General features: G+C 41.4%; 1 protein-coding gene across 1 annotated transcript in view; it reads right to left on the bottom strand.

Annotated features, from left to right (window-relative positions):
* Nucleotides 1-25,795, bottom strand: part of LOC143736438 (basement membrane-specific heparan sulfate proteoglycan core protein-like) — a 386,240-nt gene that overhangs the window by 220,959 nt on the left and 139,486 nt on the right. Inside the window, exons 14-20 of the mRNA XM_077227135.1 lie at nt 22,201-22,485; nt 20,736-21,020; nt 9,984-10,262; nt 9,616-9,903; nt 9,262-9,540; nt 8,910-9,173; nt 7,876-8,121 (exon numbers count right to left, since the gene is read on the bottom strand). Of these exons, the coding sequence (XP_077083250.1) occupies nt 7,876-8,121; nt 8,910-9,173; nt 9,262-9,540; nt 9,616-9,903; nt 9,984-10,262; nt 20,736-21,020; nt 22,201-22,485 (1,926 nt within the window). The remainder of the gene's footprint in view (nt 1-7,875; nt 8,122-8,909; nt 9,174-9,261; nt 9,541-9,615; nt 9,904-9,983; nt 10,263-20,735; nt 21,021-22,200; nt 22,486-25,795) is intronic.

Genomic DNA, 25,795 nt, shown 5'->3' with positions numbered 1-25,795 from the left:
AGTTTGCAGTGGGTGTTGATTTTCGAGGCGAAAAGGTCTATTTCTGCCTCTCCAAACACCTTCCATATCAGACTGACCGTCTGTGGGTTCAGGGATCACTCGCCGAGGGGAGTGTTGCCCCGTGAGAGCATATACGCGCCCACATTCTGGACGCCTGGGATATGCGCTGCTCTCAGAGAGCTCAGGTTGGTTTGTGCCCATAATAGTAGGTCCCTCGCCATCGCATACAGACCAAACTCGCCATATTACTCCCGATAGCCTGCGCTGTGGCCTTGGTAGCTCTCAAGGCCAAGTCTGTGGCGCTTCGAAGGTCCCGAAAGGCCTCAGGGTCCGGGCCAGCCTCGCCCATAGACCGGAGGAGTTTGGCCTGGTAAACCTGCAGCACGGAAATCGTGTGCAGGGCCGATGCAGCCTGACCGGAGGCGGAATACGCGCGTCCAGCGAGGGCTGAAGTGCTACGGCACGGCCTGTTAGGATGGACAGCTCTAGTTCGCCAGCTAGCAGCTGTGTTCGGGCAGAGATGAGCGGCCAATGCCTCTTCGAGCTCGAGGTCCGCTACGGCCTGCGTCAGGATCCGAACTATTTCCGCATCGGAATTAGTCCTGGTAGAAGAGGCGCTGGGCGTCGGCTGGGAAGCCATGACGGGGTCGAAAGAGCCCGGCCATTCTTCCTCAGACGCGGCGATAGACAGGCTGTCGTCGTGCTCGCTGGGCCCGCCGAAGGAGACAAGGCCCGCCACGGGGGTAGTATGATTTCCCTCGAACATCCGTGCTTTCCGGTAGCCGTTGGCTACGACGCTTCTTCTTCTACGGCTGAAGGGGGGCCTGAGAGGGAAGCGTGGATGAGGCGGCGTCGCCATCACGGGAGAGGGCTAGCCGAGTTCACAGCACGGAGATGGGCATGCTCTCGCAGGCCGCACATCCGCCGGCCGACAGTGCATTCTCCGCGTGGTGAAGTCCCAGGCAAAGAATGCAGTCCGTGTGTTCGTCCGCCTCGTGCAGCTTGCATCCGCACGTGGCGCAGGAGTTGACACGAGGCATTAGAAACAACGCTCGTACAGATAAAACACACAGATATGCAAAGAATAATGAAAAGGATATCGCTGGATAGCCACAGGAGAGACGGCGTCAGGAGAAACACGGTTGAATGTGTCGTCTGCTGAACTGTAGCTCGCTCAGGCTGAAGGCTTGTTCGACGGCGAAGGCTCAATAAATGGCCAGAGACGTGAAGTTTGTCGCTGAAGGAGTAAAAATCTGCTATAATGGCGAATTCTGGGACTATTATAGACTGAGGTCACGCCCCCTCGGCGGGCTCTGACGTGTATGACGCAGGGTGATCTCATTGATCGCCATTGGATGTGCAGTTGCCGCAGTTGCCTATGCATCATAGTTACCTATGAGCGAGCCAGACGCTCGTGTTCTAGCTGTGCTGCTGCAAATGCGCTTTACATAAAGGCTTCAGTAAATCAAGGAAAAGGAGTTTCGCCGCTGCGTATAGCTACGCAATACGAAGTGACCGTTCGAAAGGGAACAGAGGATACTTAATTTATATAAAGATGAGTGTGAAAATTGATCAAATTATAACAACAATGATGGTCTCGTTTTTGTTGCTAGAGTTGTCATCATTGCATCATTGTTGTTTTTGTGTGTTTAGTATTGTGTAAGCAGAATTAATAATAATAACAAAAAAAATTGTTTATCTTTTGTCATGTCGGTGAGGCCATCTAATTTGTAATTTTATTTTATTATAAGAATGGGGTAGGAGTTTATAAGATTTTTTTCTTCATCCTACTCCTGTTCTTCTTGTCATGGAATGTACTTTTGTTGTGTTTGTAGGATTTGATAAATTGCTGTTGTGGCATTTCGTGTTGCATTACCATGAAAAGAGAATAAATAAATGAAATGAAAAAATGAAATAGTGAATTCATGGAGTTTATATTGAGTAATAATACATTGTGCTACTTCTGCTTCAAAATAAACATTAAAAATATATTGAATCCTCAGCGTTCCTGGTTAAAGATTTCTGAAATTATTCACAAAATTTTACTTATTCATTCCGAAAAAATGCGGGAAAATGAAACAAAGAAATGGAGTCGATGTGGGGGATGGGTTTATAGATGGGCCTGATTAACATTTTAAAGCTTCTGATTGGATCGCCTACAATTCAGTCAGGGGCGGTTTCTTCATTAGGGCGATTGGGCGACGCACCACCAAAGCGTGAGTGGGACTTTTTCAATCACATTCACAATCTCATTCAACAACAGTTACGCTCATAGACCGTAAAAAAATAGGTTACGCTAGCAGTCACTGTGTCTGGTATAGTCCAACCAGCGTCATGTCACGTTCTGTGGAGTACCGCCTCTTTTTGGGCGATTTCATTCTGGCTGAGAATTGCCCAGAGTGTTCCCATAGAGCATAGATTTACATTCAAAGACGTTTTTTTTTTCGAACTGCAGGCACTGCAATGCATTCTCTATGGCAGGGATGGGCAACTCAAGTCCTCGAGGGCGACTGTCCTGCAGAGTTTAGCTCCAACCCTGACAAAAATTATTTTTTAGTAATCCTGAAAACATTGATTAGCTTGTTCAGGTGTGTTTAATTAGGGTTTGAGCTAACTCTGCAGTACAGTGGCCCTCGAGGACCGGAGTTGCCCATCCCTGCTCTATGGGTTCCGGGAGGGCTCGCACTAATGTGCTTACGTCATCATACGTATCCTTAACTTGTGCAGCGATTGGTGGGAACAAACATACACTATTAAAAATCTTTAAGATTAAGTGACAAATAATATTTGAAAACAATTTTGAATTTGAACAACAAGAAAAAATGAAACACTACTTTAATATCTTTATCAAATGTGATTAAAAAATAAAAGAGAACGAGAGCGAGAGAGACTGTTGGGACATCTAGCGAGTTGTTGATGCAAGTTGAATTTGAACGTTATGGCGAACACAGTTAATTTTATCGTGTCATTAATTCAGCCGTCGTAGTAATCTGGATATTTCAGGAGCAAGTAGCAACAGGAACAACAAAGATCTAGGAGGGCCTTGGGAGAAGAAGACAAGCAGAGGCTGTCTAAAGAGGTATTTATTGCTGACCATTTAAATACTCGAGTGGTGGAAAATCTCACTTTGTTTTTACAATCAGTTTAGGAAAGGACATGGTAGCAGTCTTTTTTACTCCTAGCATTGTACTTTGAAATTTAAGATAAGCTGTTAATTTATCCATTGCATGGGTGGACCTTATCCTTATCAATCATCCACACATTTGCGATCTACGTGTACAAAGTCCTGAAGCAGGTTCATCCCGACACCGGGATCTCCTCCAAGGCGATGGGAATCATGAACTCTTTCGTCAACGACATCTTCGAGCGCATCGCCGGTGAAGCGTCTCGTCTCGCTCACTACAACAAGCGCTCCACCATCACATCGAGAGAGATCCAGACCGCCGTGCGTCTGCTGCTGCCCGGAGAGCTGGCCAAACACGCCGTGTCTGAGGGCACAAAAGCTGTGACCAAATACACCAGCTCAAAGTAGAGCGAAGCTCAGCTCAACACAACACAAAGGCTCTTTTAAGAGCCACACATATTATCTATTATAAGAGCTTTGATCTTACAATGTTGTCTTATACAAAAATAAAATCATTATTTATTCTTCGATTATTTGCTGACGAAAACGTTATAAGCCTTTTTATTTTCGGGTTAAGATTAAATGTATTTACTCTAACAGCTTGTTGGTTTTGATCTTATATTCAAAATGTTTTCAACATTTAGCTTTGAATTGTTTTTCTGCACAATCAGCTCTTTGTGTTTCAGTAGCAGAAACTCTTCTGAGACAGCAGTGATTCTGATGAATCCTGAAAATACTCTGTTAGAAATATCTTTCTCCTTCAGCATACAAAACAATAGTCTATGTATGATTTTTATACTAGGCAGCAAAACTGCCACGTCTGTACATTTTTCCTTTTGTGTTTAAGCTAAACATCTGGTATCCATTAAGAGAGGACTACTCAGCCCCTCCTTTCTCAATGTTCGTTCCTTTCTATACATTGTGTGTTTGAAAAGCTCCTAGGATCCTAAGGATCCTGTGGAAATCTAACAGGATATTGCCCATATTAAGAAGCTGTTATATAACGTCTATATGATATCTATGATGTAATGTTTGATTTTATTGGTTAGACTTGTATTCTTTTGTTTAAGACTTTCACTATATAAACCCTAGACAAAGGATATTGGGTTGAGCTTACTCCAACCAGCGCTGGTGTAGGCCTATTGTATTATCTGTTCATAATAAAGGACCAAGATTTGGGGCACTTTTCGTTTGGACCATTTCATTTCCATTTCTAACATACTCTCAACACTATTGTTGATCCTGCAGCTGTAGTAGAGGACGATGATGATGATAAACGTGTGCTCCAGTAGTGCTGGGATTTACAGACAAGATCATGTCAACATTCACATCTTCCTCCATGAAACTCAAACGGCAGATCAGATTTCCACTGAGTAACATTTGTTATGAGCTTCATAATGAAATCCTTATAATTACTATATAGTTTTAATCAATGCTTCTCTTTTAGTCTCTTAGTCAAGTCTATAAAAAAAATCATCAAATTATGTAACAAAGTAATTTGATTATAGTCTGGTCAGAGGTGAGTTTTTAGGTTTCAACTCTTTCTGAGTATTTGAGTCTTAAAGGGAAACTGTCAACAAAGAATTTGAATGATGAAATGCTTTCAAATTATTTAATTACAGACACTAAATATATAAAGATTTATTATTCAATTATGACCAAAACATTAAGACATTTGTTTTTGAATTGTACAATGGTTAACACATGATACAAATGTGAAAAAAACAAGAAAAACACCTCTTATAAACACTAATTAATTTCAAAAGTTATTCATTTATAGAGAATAAAACTTGATTTATAATTACTCAAACAAGTAAACAAGAACAAGCAACCGTCTCATTGTCAAGCTTTCACTATTGAAGAACAGACTAACAACACAAGGTTATGACAAATATAAAGCTTATAAGAACAAACAACATTTTCAAACCATGTTAAAGGACAAATAAATGCAGACAGAACATTCAAACATGTGGACAGAATTAACTTTTTAATATCAGATTGAAGTTTCTTCCTCTGTTACGGCATACTGACTTTGGTCTTCAGCTGATGAAACTGAAATGCACAAAAATTGTTTCAGTGAGGGAATGTGTGTATACACGTATAACAGGTGCTGGTCATATAATTAGAATATAATCAAAAAGTTGATTTATTTCTAATTCCATTCAAAAAGTGAAATTTGGATATTATATTCATTCATTACACAAAGACTGATATATTTCAAATGTTTATTTCATTTAATTGTGATGAATTAAAATTGACAACTAATGAAAATCCCAAATTCAGTATCTCTGAAAATTAGAATATTACTTAAGACCAATATAAAAAAAAGGATTTTTAGAAATGTTGGCCAACTGAAAAGTATGAACATGAAAAGTATGAGCATGTACAGCACTCAATACTTAGTTGGGGCTCCTTTTGCCTGAATTACTGCAGCAATGCGGCGTGGCGTCGGTCAGTTTGTGGCACTGCTCAGGTATTATGAGAGCTCAGGTTGCTCTGATAGTGGCCTTCAGCTCTTCTGCATTGTTGGGTCTGGCGTATCGCATCTTCCTCTCAACAATACCCCCAGATTTTCTATAAGGTTAAGGTCAGGCGAGTTTGCTGGCCAATTAAGATCAGCGAAGCATGGTCCTTAAACCAGGTACTGGTAGCTTTGGCACTGTGTGCAGGTGCCAAGTCCTTTTGGAAAATTAAATCTGCATCTCCATAAAGTTGGTAAGCAGCAGGAAGCATGAAGTGCTCTAAAACTTGACCTTGGTCCTCAGAAAACACAGTGGACTAACACCAGCAGATTACATTGCACCCCAAACCATCACTGGCTGTGGAAACTTTACACTGGACTTCAAGCAACGTGGATTCTGTGCCTCTCCTCTCTTCCTCCAGACTCTGGGACCTTGATTTCCAAATTAAATGCAAAATTTACTTTCAGCAGAGAACATAATTTTGGACCACTCAGTTAGAGCAGAACTGTGATTTTTGGTGGTTTATAGTCAATAAATGCGTTGGTTTACAATATATATAATACATTGACATTTGGATGTAGTATTTGTATGTAGTTACAGAAATATTGTTTTTAAAAGATAAAAATCTTCTAATATTTAATGTTTATTGTGGTCAACCAGCGTTGCCTGCCTTTGTTAACATATTTTCTGGCTAACTTTACCTTGTTTAAAGACCGTTATGCAGTTGTTTTTAAGTATTTTTGTGTTCTTAAACATGTATGTTATTTAAGGGTTATCACGTAATGTTCACTATGGTTTCACAAGGACAGGAGACTTGCAGGAAACAGGTGATTGTCTTAAAAAAGCCATTGCAAACAAGTAAAATGTAAAATTGCATTCATCTTAATGTTTACAATACTTATGCACTTATTACTATATAAATGAATACATAATATATTTTATAGTCCTGTTATATCTTAAACCCCCTAAAATGTCAGGTTGTGCAACTGTCCACATAAATGAACAGACTAAAATACAAATTTAAATGGTGTTTTAAGAATAAAAAAATAAAAAAGAAATTCTATGGCATCATTTTAAGCGTTCCTACAAACTAATTTTATACATTTCAATAGATTTATAGCTGTTGAGATAATTGAAAACCTTTTGTCAAGCAATTTGCATGTCAAAATGGCACAACTGCAAACATGGCTCTCTTATTATGGTAATTACAGTATGCATGATAAAGCATTGTCCAGAGGAAACTTAATGATCCTTAGATCTCTATCAAATACTGGTAAAAACTGCTTTCAAGTATGAGTAGGTTGGTACACTTTCAGGTGAATTTAAACACTTAGAAATGTTCACAACTGAAACTTGTTTAAATACATTGATGTAATGTATATTTTTGTGTCATGAACAGTTTTGAAAAGATTTAAAGAACATTTATTTGTCAATGACCTATATATATACATGTGTGGGTGTATAGAGAGAGAGAGAGAGAGAGAGAGAGAGAGAGAGAGAGAGAGAGAGAGAGAGAGAGAGAGAGAGATGGAGTTTTACCTCTCGCTCTGTAACATTTGAAAAGCAGCACGACTGTCGCTAGCAGATACGGAGAAGCTGCCAGAAGAAAACTGAGGGTTTTGAAGACAGAAATCTGAGCTGAACGTGACACTGAAAAACAGAAACACAAGAATGTTATTGAGCAACATTACAGGCTTTGAGAAAGTTTCTCAAAGAACCTAAAGTTTGTGAATGAAAATTATAGCTTTGCAATATTTTTCCTCCAGTCTCATATTATTCCACCATTTCCCTTTTAGAGCTCTGTATTAAAGGACTAGTTATTGTATAGTTCCTTTTTATAGTTGCATGTGATTTGATAGTTCTAATTTTATTTATGTGAAACCATAAACACAGTTCTGTCATGAACTCTCTGAGTGTTTGTCATGGTAATGTCTATGACAATGTTTATATGTTTGGTCTTGACGGAATAGATCTTCTACGCTGCTGTACAAAATACATGAATGACCCGTAGAAGATCTATACAGGTGGAGCTAAGGAAGGTGGAGGGTTTCTGAAAGTGTGCAAGCTCATTGGCTACTGATACAGCAGGAACCAATCAGCTGTCCCTATAGAGAATCATGTGATTGCAAACCGACTGAGTTAAAGACCTCTCAGTCAGCGGCATAGAGTTTCATGACAGAACTTTTCTAATTGTCAATAACTGATTGTGCTCCAGCAGAAATAAGAGCCAGAGATTTGTATATATTAATAGTGTGGCGTATCTCATCAGATGCTCATGAATAAAATAACCTCTGACTGAGATCCAGCAGTGGAGTGACTGTCCTCTCTCTGTTTTACAGTAGTAGAAACCCTCATGTGACTTTGAGACAGTAGTGATGCTCATCTCTCCTGTCGTCTGATTCTGGATCAGTGATCCGTCTTTATAGAAATCAGCGCTGAGGATCGGGGAGTTTGTAGATCGATGTAAACAGTGTAGAGTCAGAGTCTCTCCTTCAATCACAGGATCAACAGAACTCTCCAGAATCACCTCACCGTCTACAAACACAAGATATGTGTGTTTAATACTGTAAATAGGAAGAATACAGCAGACAAATCATAAGAAATACTATGAATTGTATTTTATACCTCACAAGCTTTTTTATACTAGTGCCGTGTAGTCTAACCCGATCTCATGAGAAAACACAACTATCTATAAATAGACGATTGTTTTGTTTGGATTTTTTTTTTTTTTAAAGAAAGTAAGCATTATAGGAGCATTAATTCTTTGTTATTTTTATTGGTTATTCACCGTCACATGGGCACAGCTGATCACTTCTGCTCTCTTTATTATTTCCTATGGTGGATTGTTAGAGAGGAATGGAAGAGGGGAGTAGCGGGAGCAAACTTTCTGTTGACCGAATTGCATCAGTTTGAATGCTGTATCAAGCTTTATTTAGCTTATCAAAATAAAATTGAAAGCAACCAATTAGCCACCAATTTGCCAAAATGTAAAATAGTTACAAATTGTCATGAGAGTTTGTTGGTTGTGTATCAGCATTTTTTTTTTACCACTGGCATAAAATCAGGTCAATTTTGCAGCTTAAATTTATATGGGAAGAGACTGTCTGATAAATGTGAATTGCTTGATTGCTTTCTTTTATGTAGCATTTAAGGACAGGTTCATCTAACATCATAATAATAGACATGTCTGTTTTTTTTCTTCAAATTGTACAGATGTCAGTCTGGGATCAGCTGTACAGGAAAAAAGGGAAAATGTATATATACTTTTTGTTAGAATTTAGATTAGAATGAATGCAAATGTCATGATTATAAACCGGACTCACCATGTACAGTGATGTTTCGAGGGCCACGTTTCTCTCCAGATTCAGACTCACACCAGTACACTCCAGTGTCAGATGTGCTGAGAGAGTCCATTACACATCGAGATCCTGTTTGTTTTGAACAAGTTTGTGTGTCTTTGTCTGTGTATCTTCTCACTGTCCATCCAGCAGAGTTACTCTGATCCTCACAGCTCAGAGAGAGAGAGTCAGAGGAGAAGTGTTGACTTCTGCTGGGATTGATGACCAGAGACACTGAAGCAGAAACACCTGAAAAGAGGAAAATCTCAATCAGAACTGACAGCACAGAGACTGCAGTGAAACACAGATCCGGATGAGCACAAGCATAAACCCTCACCAGTGATCCACAGTGTGTGTGAGCTGCTGTTGTGTGTGTAATAGGCTGGTCGTCCTCTCTCGGCTCTGCACGTATAAACTCCTGTGTGCTGTAGAGCAGCAGGACTGAGAGTGTAAGATCCTCCAGCTCCTCTGCTGCTGTCTGACAGATGATCATGATCTCTGAACCAGCTGAACGTCCAGCCTGTAGAGGAGCCTGAAACCTCACAGATCAGAGTCACTGATTCTCCTTCAGTCAGCCACGGCTGTGGAGACACTCGCACTGATGCCTGCGCTTCATCTGAACAAAACATCATGAGTTACAGAGCCGTGGAGAAACTAATGGAGAAGCTGATCACAACAAACACAAACTCACCTGATACAGTCAGTGTAACAGCATCACTGCGCTGAGAGCTTCGAGTGTGTATCTGTCCTGTACAGGTGTATTTACCGCTGTAAAAGAGATCAACACTTCTGATGTTCAACTCTTGTGTTGAGGTTCGGTTGACAGTGTTTTTATATTGGTTTTTGCTTCCCTCTATTTCCCATCTGTACTCAGTCCACTCAGTGTCTCCTCCCCACTTTATATCACATCTGAGAGTGACTGTTTCTCCTCTAAACACTCGTTCATCAGGTCGTACCGTCAGCACAGCTTTAGGACTCTCTGTACAAACACAGATTATTGAAGATATTGTCTCTGATCTGTAGCCTATATGTTTCATCACACTCTACAGTCTCTCTCACCTGTAACATTTACCCACAGTGCATCACTGTATTGTGTGTAATAGACTGGTTTCCCTCTTCCAGCTCTACACCAGTACTGGCCTCCATCAGACACTGAATCAATCTTCAGGCTGTAGGAGTGTGTTTCTGTCTTCTCTGTCTCAGGGTTCAGTGTGTTTTTGTACCAGTAAAAGTCCCAGTATCCAGTGGACAGATCCATGCGACAGGTCAAAGTCACTGTGTTTCCAGTCAGTGCAGCTCCTGCAGGATCTGATGCGAGTTCAGGCTTCGGGTTTAGATCTGCAGGAGAACAACAACAGATTCAGATCCTCCAGAGTCAAATAAATGAACATTTAAATCACTAAAATAATTGCTTCAGTCCTCTCACTGGAACATACAGAAGTACATAAGAAAAGAGTTGAACTACATGTTGCAGTACTGTCTACCTCTGTGGGGTGTCTCACAGAGGTCCATGGGTTTATTCTGTTAAAGGGTGGACTGAGGAGCTTTGCCGGATGCCTTCAATTATATCCGTTTCCATGGATATGCGTTTAACACGCAAAGTCGGATTACAGGTATGTTTTGACTGAGCGGATAACCATATGATTGTTAGCGGCCTGGCTGGTTAAATTCATATCTTGAGTGTGTGTGCTGTATTTTATATTTAAGGTGTGGGCCAACTTGCAAGTGACGTTACAGTCGTCTTTTGATCTCATCTAAACTTCTGTTTGGATGCTCGTTTTGCTGTCTGCTTCATTTATTTCTTCTGCTTCGATATCATCGGACTTGCTACCGTGACTGTATCCTGTGCCTTGGATCTGAGGGAGACATGACTGCACAATTTCGCTGCTGGATTGGACCTGCAGACAATCACTATTAAAGGGTTAGTTCACCCAAAAATGAAAATTATGTCATTAATGTCGTACCCTAATGTCGTTCCAAGCCCGTAAGACCTCAGTTCATCTTCGGAACACAGTTTAAGATATTTTAGATTTAGTCCGAGAGTTTTCTGTCCCTCCATTGAAAATCTATGTACGGTATACTGTCCTTGTCCAGAAAGGCAATGAAGACATCAAAGTAGTCCACGTGACCTCAGGGGGTTGGTTAGAATTTTTTGAAGCATCGAAAATACATTTTGTTCCAAAAATAACAAAAACGATGACTTTATTCAGCATTGTATTCTCTTCCGGTTCTGTTGTCAATCCGCGTTCACGAGGCCAGTGACGCTGCTGACGTAAGACGCTGCTGACGATTTATCTGGTGCGTCCATGTATTCGGGTTCAAATAAATATGTCTGGTTAAAAAAAATGCAAGTCTTCCCCTGTGTCGAAATCCTTATACATGTTTGCAAAGATTGTTTTGTTTACAACGTGCGTCTCCCTATATACTTTTCTTCTTTTTACTTTGCTTTTTACTATTTACTTTGCTTCTTCCCAGGCTGCATGAGCTTTCACAGCGGTGGTCATGTGAGTTTACATGCTGATTTAATGAGGCCGTATTTCTTTTAACTTATTTTTTCATATGTTATACTTGTGTAATTGTGACTTTAAGTCCCTCTGTAATGGACACACATATGTTGTTTTTATGATTTTCTTTCTTTAAGTGTTTTTTTTTATGTTAATTTTATCCTTTATCATTCACAGCGCGCCGTTCATTGCTACCGCACGCTGCTCTAAGTGCTGCAGGAGTCCTCATAATCTGTTTGTTACAACAGGTACATGAATTATTTTTGTATGTTCTTAAAATGTGTTAATGTAAAAGTTTATTTCCCAGTTCTTTTTTCTGTGTTTTGTGTCATTCTGTCTTATTTTTCCTTCAGCGGCCAGCTGCAGAGGATAAGCGTCTCCCTGTGTTGTGGTGGTGGGTTCTTCACCTGAATACAGGTGTGTACAGTACTTCCCTGTACACTAATGACTGCACTTCTGAAGACCCCACTGTCAAGCTCCTGAAATTTGCCGACGACACCACTGTCATCGGATTTATCCAAAACGGTGACGAGTCTGCTTACAGACTGGAGGTTCAACAGCTGTCTGTCTGGTGCAGTTATAACGTCTCGGTTACGTATGTAACCCTAGTTCCCTGATAGGGAACTCGAGCTGCGTCAAACGCTGTGGGAACGCCCCTGCGTTGTGCGTCATGAAGCACGTATGGAATCAGCCCAATGGAGAGATGGAACGTCATAGGCAGGTGACGTCATCGACCAGGAAACTATAAAGCACCCCATAAACACAAGCGCAACAGCTTCTGATAGGCCTGAAGGAAGCGCTAGCGGGAATGCCGGGAGTATGGTGGAATGACGCAGCGTCTCGTATCATGCTGCCCGCCTGAGAGAGTAGATCCCTCCTGACCAGGAGCTCCAAGGGAGAGCAGTCCAGGAGAGAAACCAGGTCCGCAAACCATACTCGGGCCGGCCAGAACGGGGCTACTAATAGTAGGCTGACCCCGTCCCGGCAAACCCTCTCCAGAACTCCAGGTAGCAGAGCAATCGGGGGAAAGGCGAACAGACGTGACCTCGGCCACGGCTGCACCATAGCGTCCAACCCCAGAGGGGCTGGATGGCTGATGGAAAACCACAGATGACAATGCGTGGTGTCCTTGGAAGCGAATAGGTCCACCTCGGCGCGACCGAAACTCAACTAAAGGAGCTCCACCCCCTCGGGATGGAGTCTCCAATCCCCCGGCCTCGGCCTTTGTCTCGACAGGGAGTCTGCTACCACATTCAAATACCCAGGAAGATACATTGCTCTCAGAAATAGTAACCTCCCTTGGGACCACAGGAGGATCTGACGGGCCAACTTGTAAAGCCGGCAAAACCGCAGGCCCCCCTGATGATTTATATAAGAGTCCACCGACGTGTTGTCTGACTGAACTAACACATGATGACCTCTCAGTTCTGCTAGGAAGTGTTTCAGAGCCTGGAACACCGCCAACATCTCTAGACAATTTATAAGCCATGATAGATGATGGTCCTGCGACAGCCCTTGGGCTGGACGACCACTCGTGACCACCCCCCACCCTGTGAGGGAAGCATCCGTCGTTAGCGTTACACGACGACAAAGAGCCCCCAACACAGGCCCTTTTGAATAGGAACCAAGTTTCTTTCCACATGACCAGAGCACGAAGGCAGCGCCGCGTGACTTTGACCGTGCGGAGCGGATTTCCCCTCGGGGAGAATCCCTTGGTCCTGAGCCACCACTGTAGCGGTCTCATGTACAACAGGCCGCAAGGTATAACGTCGGACGCTGCTGCCATCAGACCCGACAGTCTCGAAAACTGTTTTACAGTAAGTAGCTGGCCTAGCTTTACTTGTTTCACAGCTGAGAGAATCGAAGCGATGCGGGTCGGAGCGAGTCGCGCCTGCATCGAAACCGAAACCCAAACGACACCCAGAAAAGATGTCTTCTGAGGAGATAATACACTTATCTTTGCGTTCAGCCTCAACCCCAACTTCCTGATATGAACGAGAACGACATCTCAATGTCGAACCGCCATCTGCTCTGTCTGAGCTAAAATCAACCAATCGTTGATGTAATTGAGGACACGAACACCCTGAAGCCTCAGGGGCACTAGTGCTGCGTCCATGCATTTCGTGAAAGTGCAGGGAAATAAAACTAGGCCAAACGGAAGAACCCTGTGCTGGTACACCTCGCCCCCGAAGGCGAATCTCAGGAACTTCCTGTGTTGTGGAAGGATGGAAATGTGGAAGTACGCGTCCCTTAGATCTATCGTGACAGACCAGTCCTCGGATCTGATTTGTGACACGATCTGCTTGATAGAGAGCATCTTGAATTTTGGCTTCCCTACCGAGCGATTCAATAGGCGCAGGTCTAAAATTGGACGCAACCCCCCATCCTATTTTGGAACGATGAAATATCGGCTGAAATAGCCTGACTCCACACTGGGAGGAGGAACCCGTTCTATAGCCTCCTTTTGAAGGAGTGCTTTCACCTCTTGTTCCATAACCAGAGCCTGCTCGGGGCCCACCACTGTAGGCAGAACCCCTCTGAATCTTGGTGGACGACACCTGAATTGGATAGCATAATCCCTTTCTATTGTCTGCAGGACCCAATGAGATATTTTTGGAAGGCTTTTCCACTCTGCCAGAAATTCTACTAAGGGTACCAGTCTCTCGAGACTGGCCTCTGGTGTAACTTGAGCAGCAAACGCAGCGCCCGGCACACCGGCAGGGAACAACTGGTCTAACCGCTCTGAAACCCTCCTCAGAGGGAGCGAGCGTCCCTCGGGAAATCGCTCGCTGGGACCGTCTGCGCCCCGGCATGAAGGCGGGGTTGGCAGAACGGGCCCCTGAGGGCACCGAGGAAGAATGGGCACCGTAGAAAGAGGTGAACACCTTTCCGCCTCGGTGGGGACCACCCTCAGTGTCCTGCGCGCCGTGGCGCCAGGACTTCTTCTTAGCCGAAGCCTTCTTAGCTAATATAACTGTCCTCAGATCAGTTCTATTACTGGGAGATTTCGGCCGAGAGTGCCGCGGCTGAGCCCACTGTCCAGCAGGGGGAGCACGAGACACGACACTCTGCTTCAGCGCCCTATATGATGAGCTCGCAGACGGCCGGGGCTGCTCCCGCTCAGCAGCCCCAGGGACATGAATTTTTAAAGGGAGAAATTTCTTAAAAGCTGTTGTTTGCTTTTCCTTCTCCTGGAATTTATCGATGACAGAATTTACAGCATCGCCAAATAAACCCAGGGGGGAGAGAGGAGTGTCTAAAAGGAAAGCTTTTTCTTTTTCTTTTATATTAGTCTGATTTAACCACAGATGTCTTTCTGCGGCCACCAGAGCTGCCATAGATCAACCCACTAGCTTGGCCGACTCTCTGGTTGCGTGCAGGAATAAATCAGCAGCCTGACGCAGTTCGTGAACCACGTCAGCACTGACCTCCTCACTCTCACTCACGTCCCTCAGCAGGTCAGCCTGGTATGCCTGCATAATAGACATAGTATGCAGACATGACGCAGCCTGACCCGCCGCCGAATACGCTTTACCCACAAAAACCGAAATATTTCTAAGAGGCTTGGTGGGTAATGCCGGTGCCTTAACAGATGAACACGGGACTGAGGCACTGGATCTCACAGGTGAAGGGAGAGATAAGGCAGCGTTTTAAGATCCATCTGCGATCCCCACGATACGCGTCGTCGCTCTGCCTCGGCAAGAGCGGGACCCGAACCGCGGGAAGCGCGCACCGAACCGCTCTCCTCGAAGAGCGCCCGGCGGGAGCGGAGCGTCCTTAATGGCAGACGCTCGCAATGCTCACAATCAGCTCCCTCGAGAGCTGACTGGGCATGCTGCACTCCCAAACAAACAACACAAAGAACGTGTGTATCCCCACTCGTAAAATAACGCGAGCAGGGAGGGACACACTTCCTAAACTGCTGTTCGTTCGCCATATCTCTCTTAATATATATATACATATATATAAATTGTTTGTGTGGTGCAGAGTATGTAAAGTCAGACAATATTCACACAGGGACAGATTCACATATAGCGCGACTGAAGGCACAGAAAGCTGTTGCGCTTGTGTTTATGGGGTGCTTTATAGTTTCCTGGTCGATGACGTCACCCGCCTATGACATTCCATCTCTCCATTGGGCTGATTCTATACGTGCTTCATGACGCACAACGCAGGGGAGTTCCCACAGCGTTTGACGCAGCTCGAGTTCCCTTGAAAGGGAACAACCTTGAGCTGAACACGCTCAAAACAGTGGAGATGATTGTGGACTTCAGGAGGAACAGCCCAGCACTCCCCCCACTCACGATCATGAACAGCACTGTGGAAGCAGTGGAGTCATTCAGGTTCCTGGGCACTATCATCTCTCAGGACCTGAAGTGGGATAATCACATTGACTCCACTGTGAAAAAGGCCCAGCAGAGACTGTATTTCCTTCGCCAGCTGAGGAAGTTCAACCTGCCACAGGAGCTGCTGATTCAGTTCTACTCAGCCGTCATTGAGTATGTTTTATGCACTTCCATCACTGTCTGGTTTTGTTCAGCAACCAAATCAGACATCAGGAGACTACAACGGACAGTCCGGACTGCGGAGAGGATTATTGGTGCCCCCCTGCCAACCCTCCAGGACCTGTACTCTTCCAGAGTGAGGAGGGAGCAGGTAAAATCATCACAGACTACACTCACCCTGGACACCACCTGTTTGAACTGTTACCGTCAAGACGGAGACTCAGATCACTGGCCACAAGAACATCTCGGCACAGGAACAGTTTCTTTCCACAGGCCATTTCCCTCCTGAACAGTTAACATATCTCCCAAGGCATATGCCTATAAGTGCAATTCTCCCACTGTTTAGTGCAATATCTTAAAAATTCAGGCGATATTTATATTTATATTTATTCATACTACACAAAATGCTGTAAATGTTCATAATCTGTAAATGTTTATTCTGGCAAAACCCAACTGTGACCATATATTTTTATAGTATTTTCATATTTTTTATAATTTTATTTGTAGAATTTGTATTACTATTTGTATTACTAGTATTTGTTGTATCTGTATTTGTATATGTGCACTGGAAGCTTCAGTACCAAGGAAAATTCCTTGTGTGTGCAAGCACACTTGGCAATAAAGCTCTTTCTGATTCGGATTCGGATTCTGAATGCACACAGTGAGGTGTGTCGTGCGTGGTGTGAGTGTGCACGTATGATTGCAGTGTCCTTCCTGTCAAGGAATGCCAGTACTCCAGTATTCTGAAGTGGTAATGTCCGTGTGTAATTAGTGTGGATTTGATTTGATTTCTTTGATTTGTTGGTGTTGTTTTTGTGTGTTGGATAAAATTGGATATTTTTATTGATTGAAAATAAAGTTTTCAATTTCTATACTCAACCCATGTCTGATACCTGACTCAGCTATAATGAACCTGTGATCCTTGCTCTAATATGAAGGGCATTTTCCTGGAAAACAGCTACTTGGGCGGAGACTCGGAGTCACATCAAATCACGATCAAATCAGCGATCAAATCACTCCGCCAAAGTAGCAGTGCTTCGCCTCCTGAAAATATAGTTCCCAGTATGTTTATGGTTAGAAGATGCCTGTGTCTAATATGACCTTGTTATTTGTACACACTGCGACTATACAAATCACTATATAAATAGGAAAATGTTGGCATTATTTTGTCACTTATTGGGAGCAGTATGCTAGCTGGAGCCATTTACTTCCAGTATTTGTGCTAAGCTAGGCTAGCAGTGGGAGCGTCAGAGAGAGTTACAGCATGTATGGACTTATCTATCTCTGGCGGATAAGGTGAATAAGCCCCAAAGTCCCAAAAAGTCGGCGTGTTCCTTTAAGTAAGATTTTGTTTGGGCGCAATATCAAACTTTCACAAGATGAAATCCTATGAGGTGCCCCTAGGGACATTATTCAGAATTGCATGCACATACATGTACTTTTCCTCTCACATACACATATGAAACCAAATTCATTCACATACTATAGTGAAATGCTTTTACAAACACAACTGAAACGCTCTCATACATACAACTGAAAATATTACGCTCACACACACACAACTGAAATGCACACACACACACAACTGAAACACTCACACACACAACTGAAATGCTCTCATACATACAACTGAAAATATTACGCTCATACACACAACTGAAACACTCACACACACACAACTGAAATGCTCACACACACACAACTGAAATGCTCTCACATACACAACTGAAATGCTCTCATACATACAACTGAAAATATTACGCTCATACACACAACTGAAACACTCGCACACACACAACTGAAATGCTCACACACACACAACTGAAATGCTCTCACATACACAACTGAAATGCTCACACACACACAACTGAAATGCTCTCACACACACAACTGAAATGCTCACACACACACAACTGAAATGCTCACACACATTCAAGTGAAATGCTTTTACAAACACAACTGAAACGCTCTCACTCACACAACTGAAAAGCATTTCAGTATGTTGTATGCAAGCATTTCAGTATGTTGTATGCAAGCATTTCAGTATGTTGTATGCAAGCATTTCAGTATGTTGTATGCAAGCATTTCAGTATGTTGTATGCATGCATTTCAGTTGAAACGGAAGGTGGTTAAAGTCCCCACTCCAGTCCAGTTGGTGGCAGTAGTGCACCTCAAGACGAAGAACTAGAAGCTGTTGAAAGAAGGCATAGTACAAAAGCGCGCCTTTCACAATACAAGCGACCGAAGTTGACCGTTCGTTCCTATGGTTCGTTCGCCCGCCAATCGCGCTACACCAGCGGTTCTCGAAGTGTGTGGCGCGCCCCACTGGTGGGGAATAGAGACGTGACAGGTGGCGCGCACCAAACGGGAGGAAATTTTCCTTTATATGCTCTTTATTCGTTGATGGCGAGTCCGCATAGTCAACTTCATCTTTGCAGCAACACAGAAAACACCAGTTTATTAATAAACAATTAAATGTCTCCTTGCTATTTTTTATACATTCATAATCATTACTTTTGCCGGTTCTTTGTGGCAAGCTTTATGCGTGAGCTTGAGTGCGGCAATATAACGCTCATTATCCTGTATAGCCTATTTAAGTAATTAAATTAATATAATGGGGCGATTTGTCCACTAACGGCTTAAATGAACAGCTACTAGTCGACTAGAAAAAAACTTTAGTCGGAGACAGCCCTTATTCCACATATTTTCGAGCCAGCAGAACATTCTGGGTTGCGCGCGCGACCCTGAGCGGAATGAGCGAGCGGAGGAATATTCAGAAATGCGCTCTCTCTCTCCGCTCACATGCTCTAATCGGAACAAAGGAATATTAAAATAATTAATTATTAGTTTATATCTTATACACTGCCCATCATTTTAATCCCATATCAAATGTTATGTCTATTTTAATATGTGTAATATATACTTTTTTTTTTATTTCACGTTTTTAAGTAGCCTACAATATTATGTTAGTCCACATCCCCCAACCAGGGGATGCTATGACGAGTGGCACTTTTATTTATTTTCTATTTTTGAACTTGATACAAATTTTGACACAGCTGCACTTTTATTTTCTTTATTTTTGAACTTGCTGTTATTTGATGTAGATAGTTAATTTGTATTTAGATACAACTTGTTACTATACTGATACTACTTGTTACTTCAATAAATTTAAACATTTTAAGATTGTTGCTTATTTCATTATCATTGGGGCGGAACAATTTCAGTTGTGTGTGTGAGAGCATTTCAGTTGTGTGTGAGAGCATTTCAGTTGTGTGTGTGTGAGCATTTCAGTTGTGTGTGTGAGAGCATTTCAGTTGTGTGTGTGAGCATTTCAGTTGTATGTGTGAGAGCATTTCAGTTGTGTGTGTGAGAGCATGTCAGTTGTGTGTGTGTGAGCATTTCAGTTGTATGTGTGAGAGCATTTCAGTTGTGTGTGTGAGAGCATGTCAGTTGTGTGTGTGTGAGCATTTCAGTTGTGTGTGTGAGAGCATGTCAGTTGTGTGTGTGAGCATTTCAGTTGTGTGTGAGAGCATTTCAGTTGTGTGTGTGTGAGCATTTCAGTTGTGTATGTGAGAGCATTTCAGTTGTGTGTGTGAGCATTTCAGTTGTGTGTGTGTGAGTGTTTCAGTTGTGTGTGTGAGCGTAATATTTTCAGTTGTATGTATGAGAGCATTTCAGTTGTGTGTGTGTGAGCGTTTCAGTTGTGTGTGTGTGAGCATTTCAGTTGTGTGTGTGCGCGTAATAATTTCAGTTGTATGTATGAGAGCGTTTCAGTTGTGTTTGTAAAAGCATTTCACTTGTATGTGTGTGAGCATTTCACTATAGTATGTGAATGAATTTGGTTTCATATGTGTATGTGAGAGGAAAAGTACATGTATGTGCATGCAATTCTGAATAATGTCCCTCGGGGCACCTCATAAAATCCAAGCTCCATTACTGACCATATAAGGGCACCTCAATTTCCATATATGGTTTGAATGATCTGAACTATATATTTCCATAATTTCCATACAATTTATGAAGTACACATCCTATTCAGAAGTAGTTTGGGTGGTTTGGCAGTATTTCATTTGAATTCAACCTGCAATAAACGCATAAAAAACACGTATGTGCGTTATAGCTCGCCGCCGCATCACAAATCAAGAATCCAGGCTGTTTCTTTATTATTCCATATTTTATATCCATTATTTCTTTATATTTAAAACCTTTTCAGACCTTTTTTCCTCATAAAATTTTGAGGCCGGTTGGATGTACTGTGCCAAATTCTCTTAAACGCCTTTGGAGACGGCTTATGGTAGAGAAATGAACATTCAATTCAAGGGTGGACATTCCTCTGGTGGACATTCCTGCAGTCGGCATGCCAATTGCACGCTCCCTCAAAATTTGCGACATCTGTAACATTGTGCTGTGTGATAAAACTGCACATTTTAGAGTGGCCTTTTATTATGGCCAGCCTAAGGCACACATGTGCAATAATCATGCTGTCTAATCAGCATCTTGATATGCCAAACCTGTGAGGTGCATGGATTATTTCGGCAAAGGTGAAGTGCTCACTAACACAGATTTGTGAACAATATTTGAGAGAAAAAGACCTTTTGTGTACATAGAAAAAGTCTTAGATCTGTGAGTTCAGCTCATGAAAAATGGGGGCAAAAACAAAAGTGTTGCGTTTATAATTTTGTTCAGTGTATATAATGGCAAACGTCCCACCTGTGGGTCATGTGACCCTGCAGTCTCTAGATTGTATGTGTGATCATGATCATAGTAGAGTGAGTTTAGGAGGACAATGATGTTGAACTCACCCTTCACAGAGAGAGAAACAGCAGAGCTTGATGTTGATGAGTTTGGTCTTTCATCTCTCTGTCCTTTACACCAGTACTGACCCTGATCAGACTCAGTAGCTCCTCTGATAGTGACAGTGTCTCTGTTTACAGTGTAACTCTCAGACGTCTGTAACTTTACACTGTCTTTATACCACTCATAACTCCAGTCACTGTGACCAGAGTTTATCACACACGTCAGATTGACTGTTTCTCCAGTGAATACAGGACTGTCTGGTGTCACAGTCACTGTAGATGTGGGTAAATCTGGGAAGAAACACAAATGTGTCAATATTTTATGTCAACTAAATGGTGTCATGCAAATCCTGCTGATAACTTTTAGAGCTTGTAGATTCTCTATAAACTCAATTCATTTCTATAGTATTTCTACTAGTACACAGTGATTATTTAACCTGCTCCTTTGTGTTGATGAGTGATTTATTATGAACATCTGTAGTTTATTTTCCTCTGTAAAACTCAGTAAAACGATCCTGTATGCCCTGTGTGAAATAACTGGACAGTTTGAACTTTCTGTCTCTGTTTCTGGTCACAATGTTCAGAGTTTTGACAGTGTCAGTTTTTTTATTTTTCTTCTTCCTCTGTCAGTAAACAGAGGCTGCATTTTTTATTTCTAAACTGTGTCTCTGGACAGGATGAGACTAAAATACTCTTCTTAGTAATGACATCTGTCATATAAACTCAGACTTATTTTATGACACATTTATTGTGCTTTTGTGTCCTTTTTAACTCTGAAAATGTACCATCTTAGTATGATAGTAATCAGCACATTATAAAAAAGTTTTAAAGAAGAAAAACATTCAGATTTGGAATGACATGAGGAAGATTAAATTATGACAGTTGATGATCTTTCATTAGCTCACCTGAAAATAATAATACTGTTTATCAAACATTAGAATTAAGATTAATTTCATCCAACACTCAGTTTCAACATTCATAATCTGGTACAAAACGACGACATCATCTGAAAATCAAAGCAAAGCTGCATTTGTATACAAAATTTAAGTGTAAAAAAAAGATGTTTATAGAAATTTATATAACAAATATTTTTAAGTTAACGTGTGCTTATCGGCCATCAACCCAGGTCTTTTTTTAGCTGTTTCTCAGGTCTGTGTTCACATGCGTCTTTATCTGTTGTAAGATCACACTAAGTAAAAACACTTCAGCTTTAAATTTTATTTTCAGATCTCTGCATTCAGTTTCAGTCAGTTTTGCTCCTTTAAAGGGTTTTGAAGACAAGAACAGAGAAAATTACATAGATTTAAACCTTCAAAAGAGAGATGGACTGTAACGCTCACTCAGTCAGTCTAAAGCACAGCTGCATTTGTGCATTATTTAGTGTGAACGAAACATCTAAGTCAAAGACTCTTGATTGGTTGTGTAATCATGAAGTAGAGTGAGTTTATGACGACAATGATGTTGAACTCACCCTTCACAGAGAGAGAAACAGCAGAGCTTGATGTTGATGAGTTTGGTCTTCCATCTCTCTGTCCTTTAGACCAGTACTGACCCTGATCAGACTCAGTTGCTCCTCTGATAGTGACAGTGTCTCTGTTTACAGTGTAACGCTCAGACGTCTGTAATATTACACTGTCTTTATACCACTCATATCTCCAGTCACTGTGATCAGACTTTATCACACACTTCAGATTGACTGTTTCTCCAGTGAATACAGGACTGTCTGGTGTCACAGTCACTGTAGATGTGGGGAAATCTGAGAAGAAAGACAGAAACACAAATTTAGAGACTCAGTCTGACTGAGGACAAATGATCAAGTCTCCAAGCTTGTTTGCTTCACTGATTGTTTAATGCATCTGCAGACCCATATTAAAATAAAATATATGTCCATATATATGAATGATCAATATATTAAATGGTTTAACAGTATCTTTGAAAATATACAGATTAATATATTGTGTTAATATATTAAAATATATTGAATAATGCATTAGGAATTGCCACTTTTCATATATTGAAAAGAAAATATATATGAAAAATATATATATGAAAAATATATTTACTAATATATCATAATGTATGCAATTTTATATTCAGTAATACACTTCATAATAGATAGATGCGTATGTGATCAGATGTGGTACTGCATGTGTAATATAATATTGCAGGTATACAAGTGCAACTTTGAGACATACTATCACGTGCACTAGTACCTAAATAAGAAGCACTATTAGCTAAAGAATAAGTACTAGTACTTAATGTAATAGATACTAGTATCTAAAAAATATGAACTAATAGCATGAAAATAGATACTATATAGGTTTTAAGGATTAAATGTTAAAACGGCTTGCCATAGTTGGACTGGTGTGTTGAAAATAATTTGGCGTGCCAGAAGACGCTGCGATTTCGAGGCTTTTGTTGTTAACCCTTTAGCGTTCCTGTAAAATTTGCCCTAAAACGCCTAAAAAAGGCATACCCAAAATAAATTGCATGCTGTTCTTGAACCATTTGGAGCTGTCTGGCGGACATCTTGGCATGGATGAAGGAACATCACCTGCAGCTCAACCTGGCAAAGAATGAGCTTCTCGTCCTCCCTGCCAATCCGTCTCTACAGCATGACTTCACTATCCAGCTAGAGTCATCCTCAATCACACCATCAAGGTCGGTCAGTAATCTTGGAGTAATATTTGATAACCGGCTGTACTTCACAGACCACACAATGAAGACAGCTCAATCATGCAGGTTTGCAATGTACAACATCAGGAAGATCAGACCTTTCCTAACTGAGCATGCAACACAACTTCTCGTCCAGGCCCTGGTTATTTCTAGCCTTGATTACTGCAATGCTCTTCTGGCTGGACTTCCATCATGTGCAACTAAACCTCTACAACTGATCCAGAATGCTGCAGCCCGCCTTCCCAGCGGGCACCTTGACATCAATATAACATCAATATGACATCAAACATTATGTCAAAATGACGTCGCAAAATAGGTCAAAAATGAAAGTCATATTGACGTCAAAGTGTCAATGTCAATTTGATGTCAAGATTTTGACCTCTGCTGATGTGATTATTGAAGACACCTGATGTTAACAAGCAGAATCACCAAAGGAGAAAATAAAATTAAGCCACCATTTTGGTGATCAGTGTTTGCTTTAGTTGGGCTTTTGACCCCTAAAATATTAATATTTAAATTTTGTTTGGCTGATGTAAATGTCACTGCCAGTTGAACATTGAGAAAAGGTGATCACGCGGTGTTGGTTATGTTTCAACATAATCATCACTTGACCTAAATCACTCGAGTCAAATAGAGTGTCTTTGCCTTGTTAATTACAGGAACACTGTGATTCTATAGCAAACAATTATCAGCAGTTTCAATATAATCCAAAACATTTCGTAAAAGCTGTTCTGATCAGAAGACTTTAAAAGGTTTTTTTATTTAGACACACTGACATCAATAATCAGCCTGTGAATCTCAACAAGGGTGACAATAATAAGTTGCAGTGCATTCTGGGTGCCACCAATCAAAACTCATTCATGGCTCCCATCATGCTTTGTGGTATGAATAAATTATCATCTGATTTGTTTTAGTAATTTCCTTTTCCTAATTGAATATTATGTTTGTCACCATTGTTGAGATTCATACACTGATTCTAGATGTCAGTAGGTGCCTAAAATACACATTTGTTTTATCAGAAAAACTTTTAGGAAATCCTTTGGATTAAATTAAAAATTCAGGATTATATGCTGTAGAATACCATGATGCTGTAATTACCAATATAAATCTTAATCAGAGACTAGTCTCTAAATGAGTTCAGTGATTCAGGTCAAATGATGATTGTCAAAATATAACCACCACCATCAGATCACCTTTACTCTTTGTTCATCTAGCTGTTCACCATTCAGTTCCAGCAGCCAAACAAAATCTAAAGTTAAAAACTTTAGGGGCAAGAGCCCAACTAAAGCAAACATTGACCACCAAAATGGTGACCTTAAATTGGGATTTTCTCCTTCAGTGATTCTGCTTGTTAACATCAGGTGTCTTCAATATTGGCCAATCATCACTCAATTAATCACATCAGCAGAGGTCAAAATCTTTATATCAAATTGACATGGACACTTGACTTTCATTTTTGAGCTATTTCGTGACGTCATTTTGACATAATGTTTGATGTCATATTGATGTTAAAGGAGAACTCCGGCGCAAAATGAACTTGGGGTGTAATAACACATTGGTACCGAGTCGACTGTTCTCTGGGATTTGTTTTCATGATAATCGAGTGTGAAGAGTTTCATCTCTAAAAACTGTTTAGCTTATAACGCTAGTATATGGGGCATATAATAAGTAAAAAGAGATCGCTAGTTAATACCACTAACAAGGCTCAAAATAGCCCCACACTAACACGGTAGCTTAATGAGGGTCTCTACATACAAACCGAAGCCCTGAGAACTTTGTAAGTGTACAGACATTTTAATAATAATATACTTTATAAAGACAGTACCATCGCGTATACAGGCAGGAGCCATCTTTGGGAAACAGTCTCGACCAGTCGAACCACTAACGGCGTGCTAAGTGAGCTGAACTGTGAGATTCCAAGTCACAGTTCAGCTCGTAGCACGGCGTTCGTGGTTCGACTGGTCGAGACTGTTTTCCAAAGATGGCTCCGCGATGGTACTGTCTTTATAAAGTATATTATTATTAAACTGTCTGTACACTTACAAAGTTCTCAGTGCTTCGGTTTGTATGTAGAGACCCTCATTAAGCTACCGTGTTAGTGTGGGGCTATTTTGAGCCTTGTTAGTGGTATTAACTAGCGATCTCTTTTTAATTATTATATGCCCCATATACTAGCGTTATAAGCTAAACAGTTTTTAGAGATAAAACTCTTTGCACTCGATTATCATGATAACAAATCACAGAGACCAGTCGACTCGGTTCCAATGTGTTATTACACCCCAAGTTCATTTTGCGCCGGAGTTCTCCTTTAAATTGATGTCAATGTGCCCGCTGGGTTGTTTTCAACAAGCCCAAAAGGGCCCATGTCACTCCTCTGTTCATCTCTTTGC

Source organism: Siphateles boraxobius, unplaced genomic scaffold, assembly GCF_051911475.1.
Source record: "Siphateles boraxobius isolate OS27281-9 unplaced genomic scaffold, OSU_SipBor_1 130, whole genome shotgun sequence".
In the NCBI taxonomy this organism is placed as follows: domain Eukaryota; kingdom Metazoa; phylum Chordata; class Actinopteri; order Cypriniformes; family Leuciscidae; genus Siphateles; species Siphateles boraxobius.
This window is presented reverse-complemented; position numbering and strand designations above follow the sequence as displayed.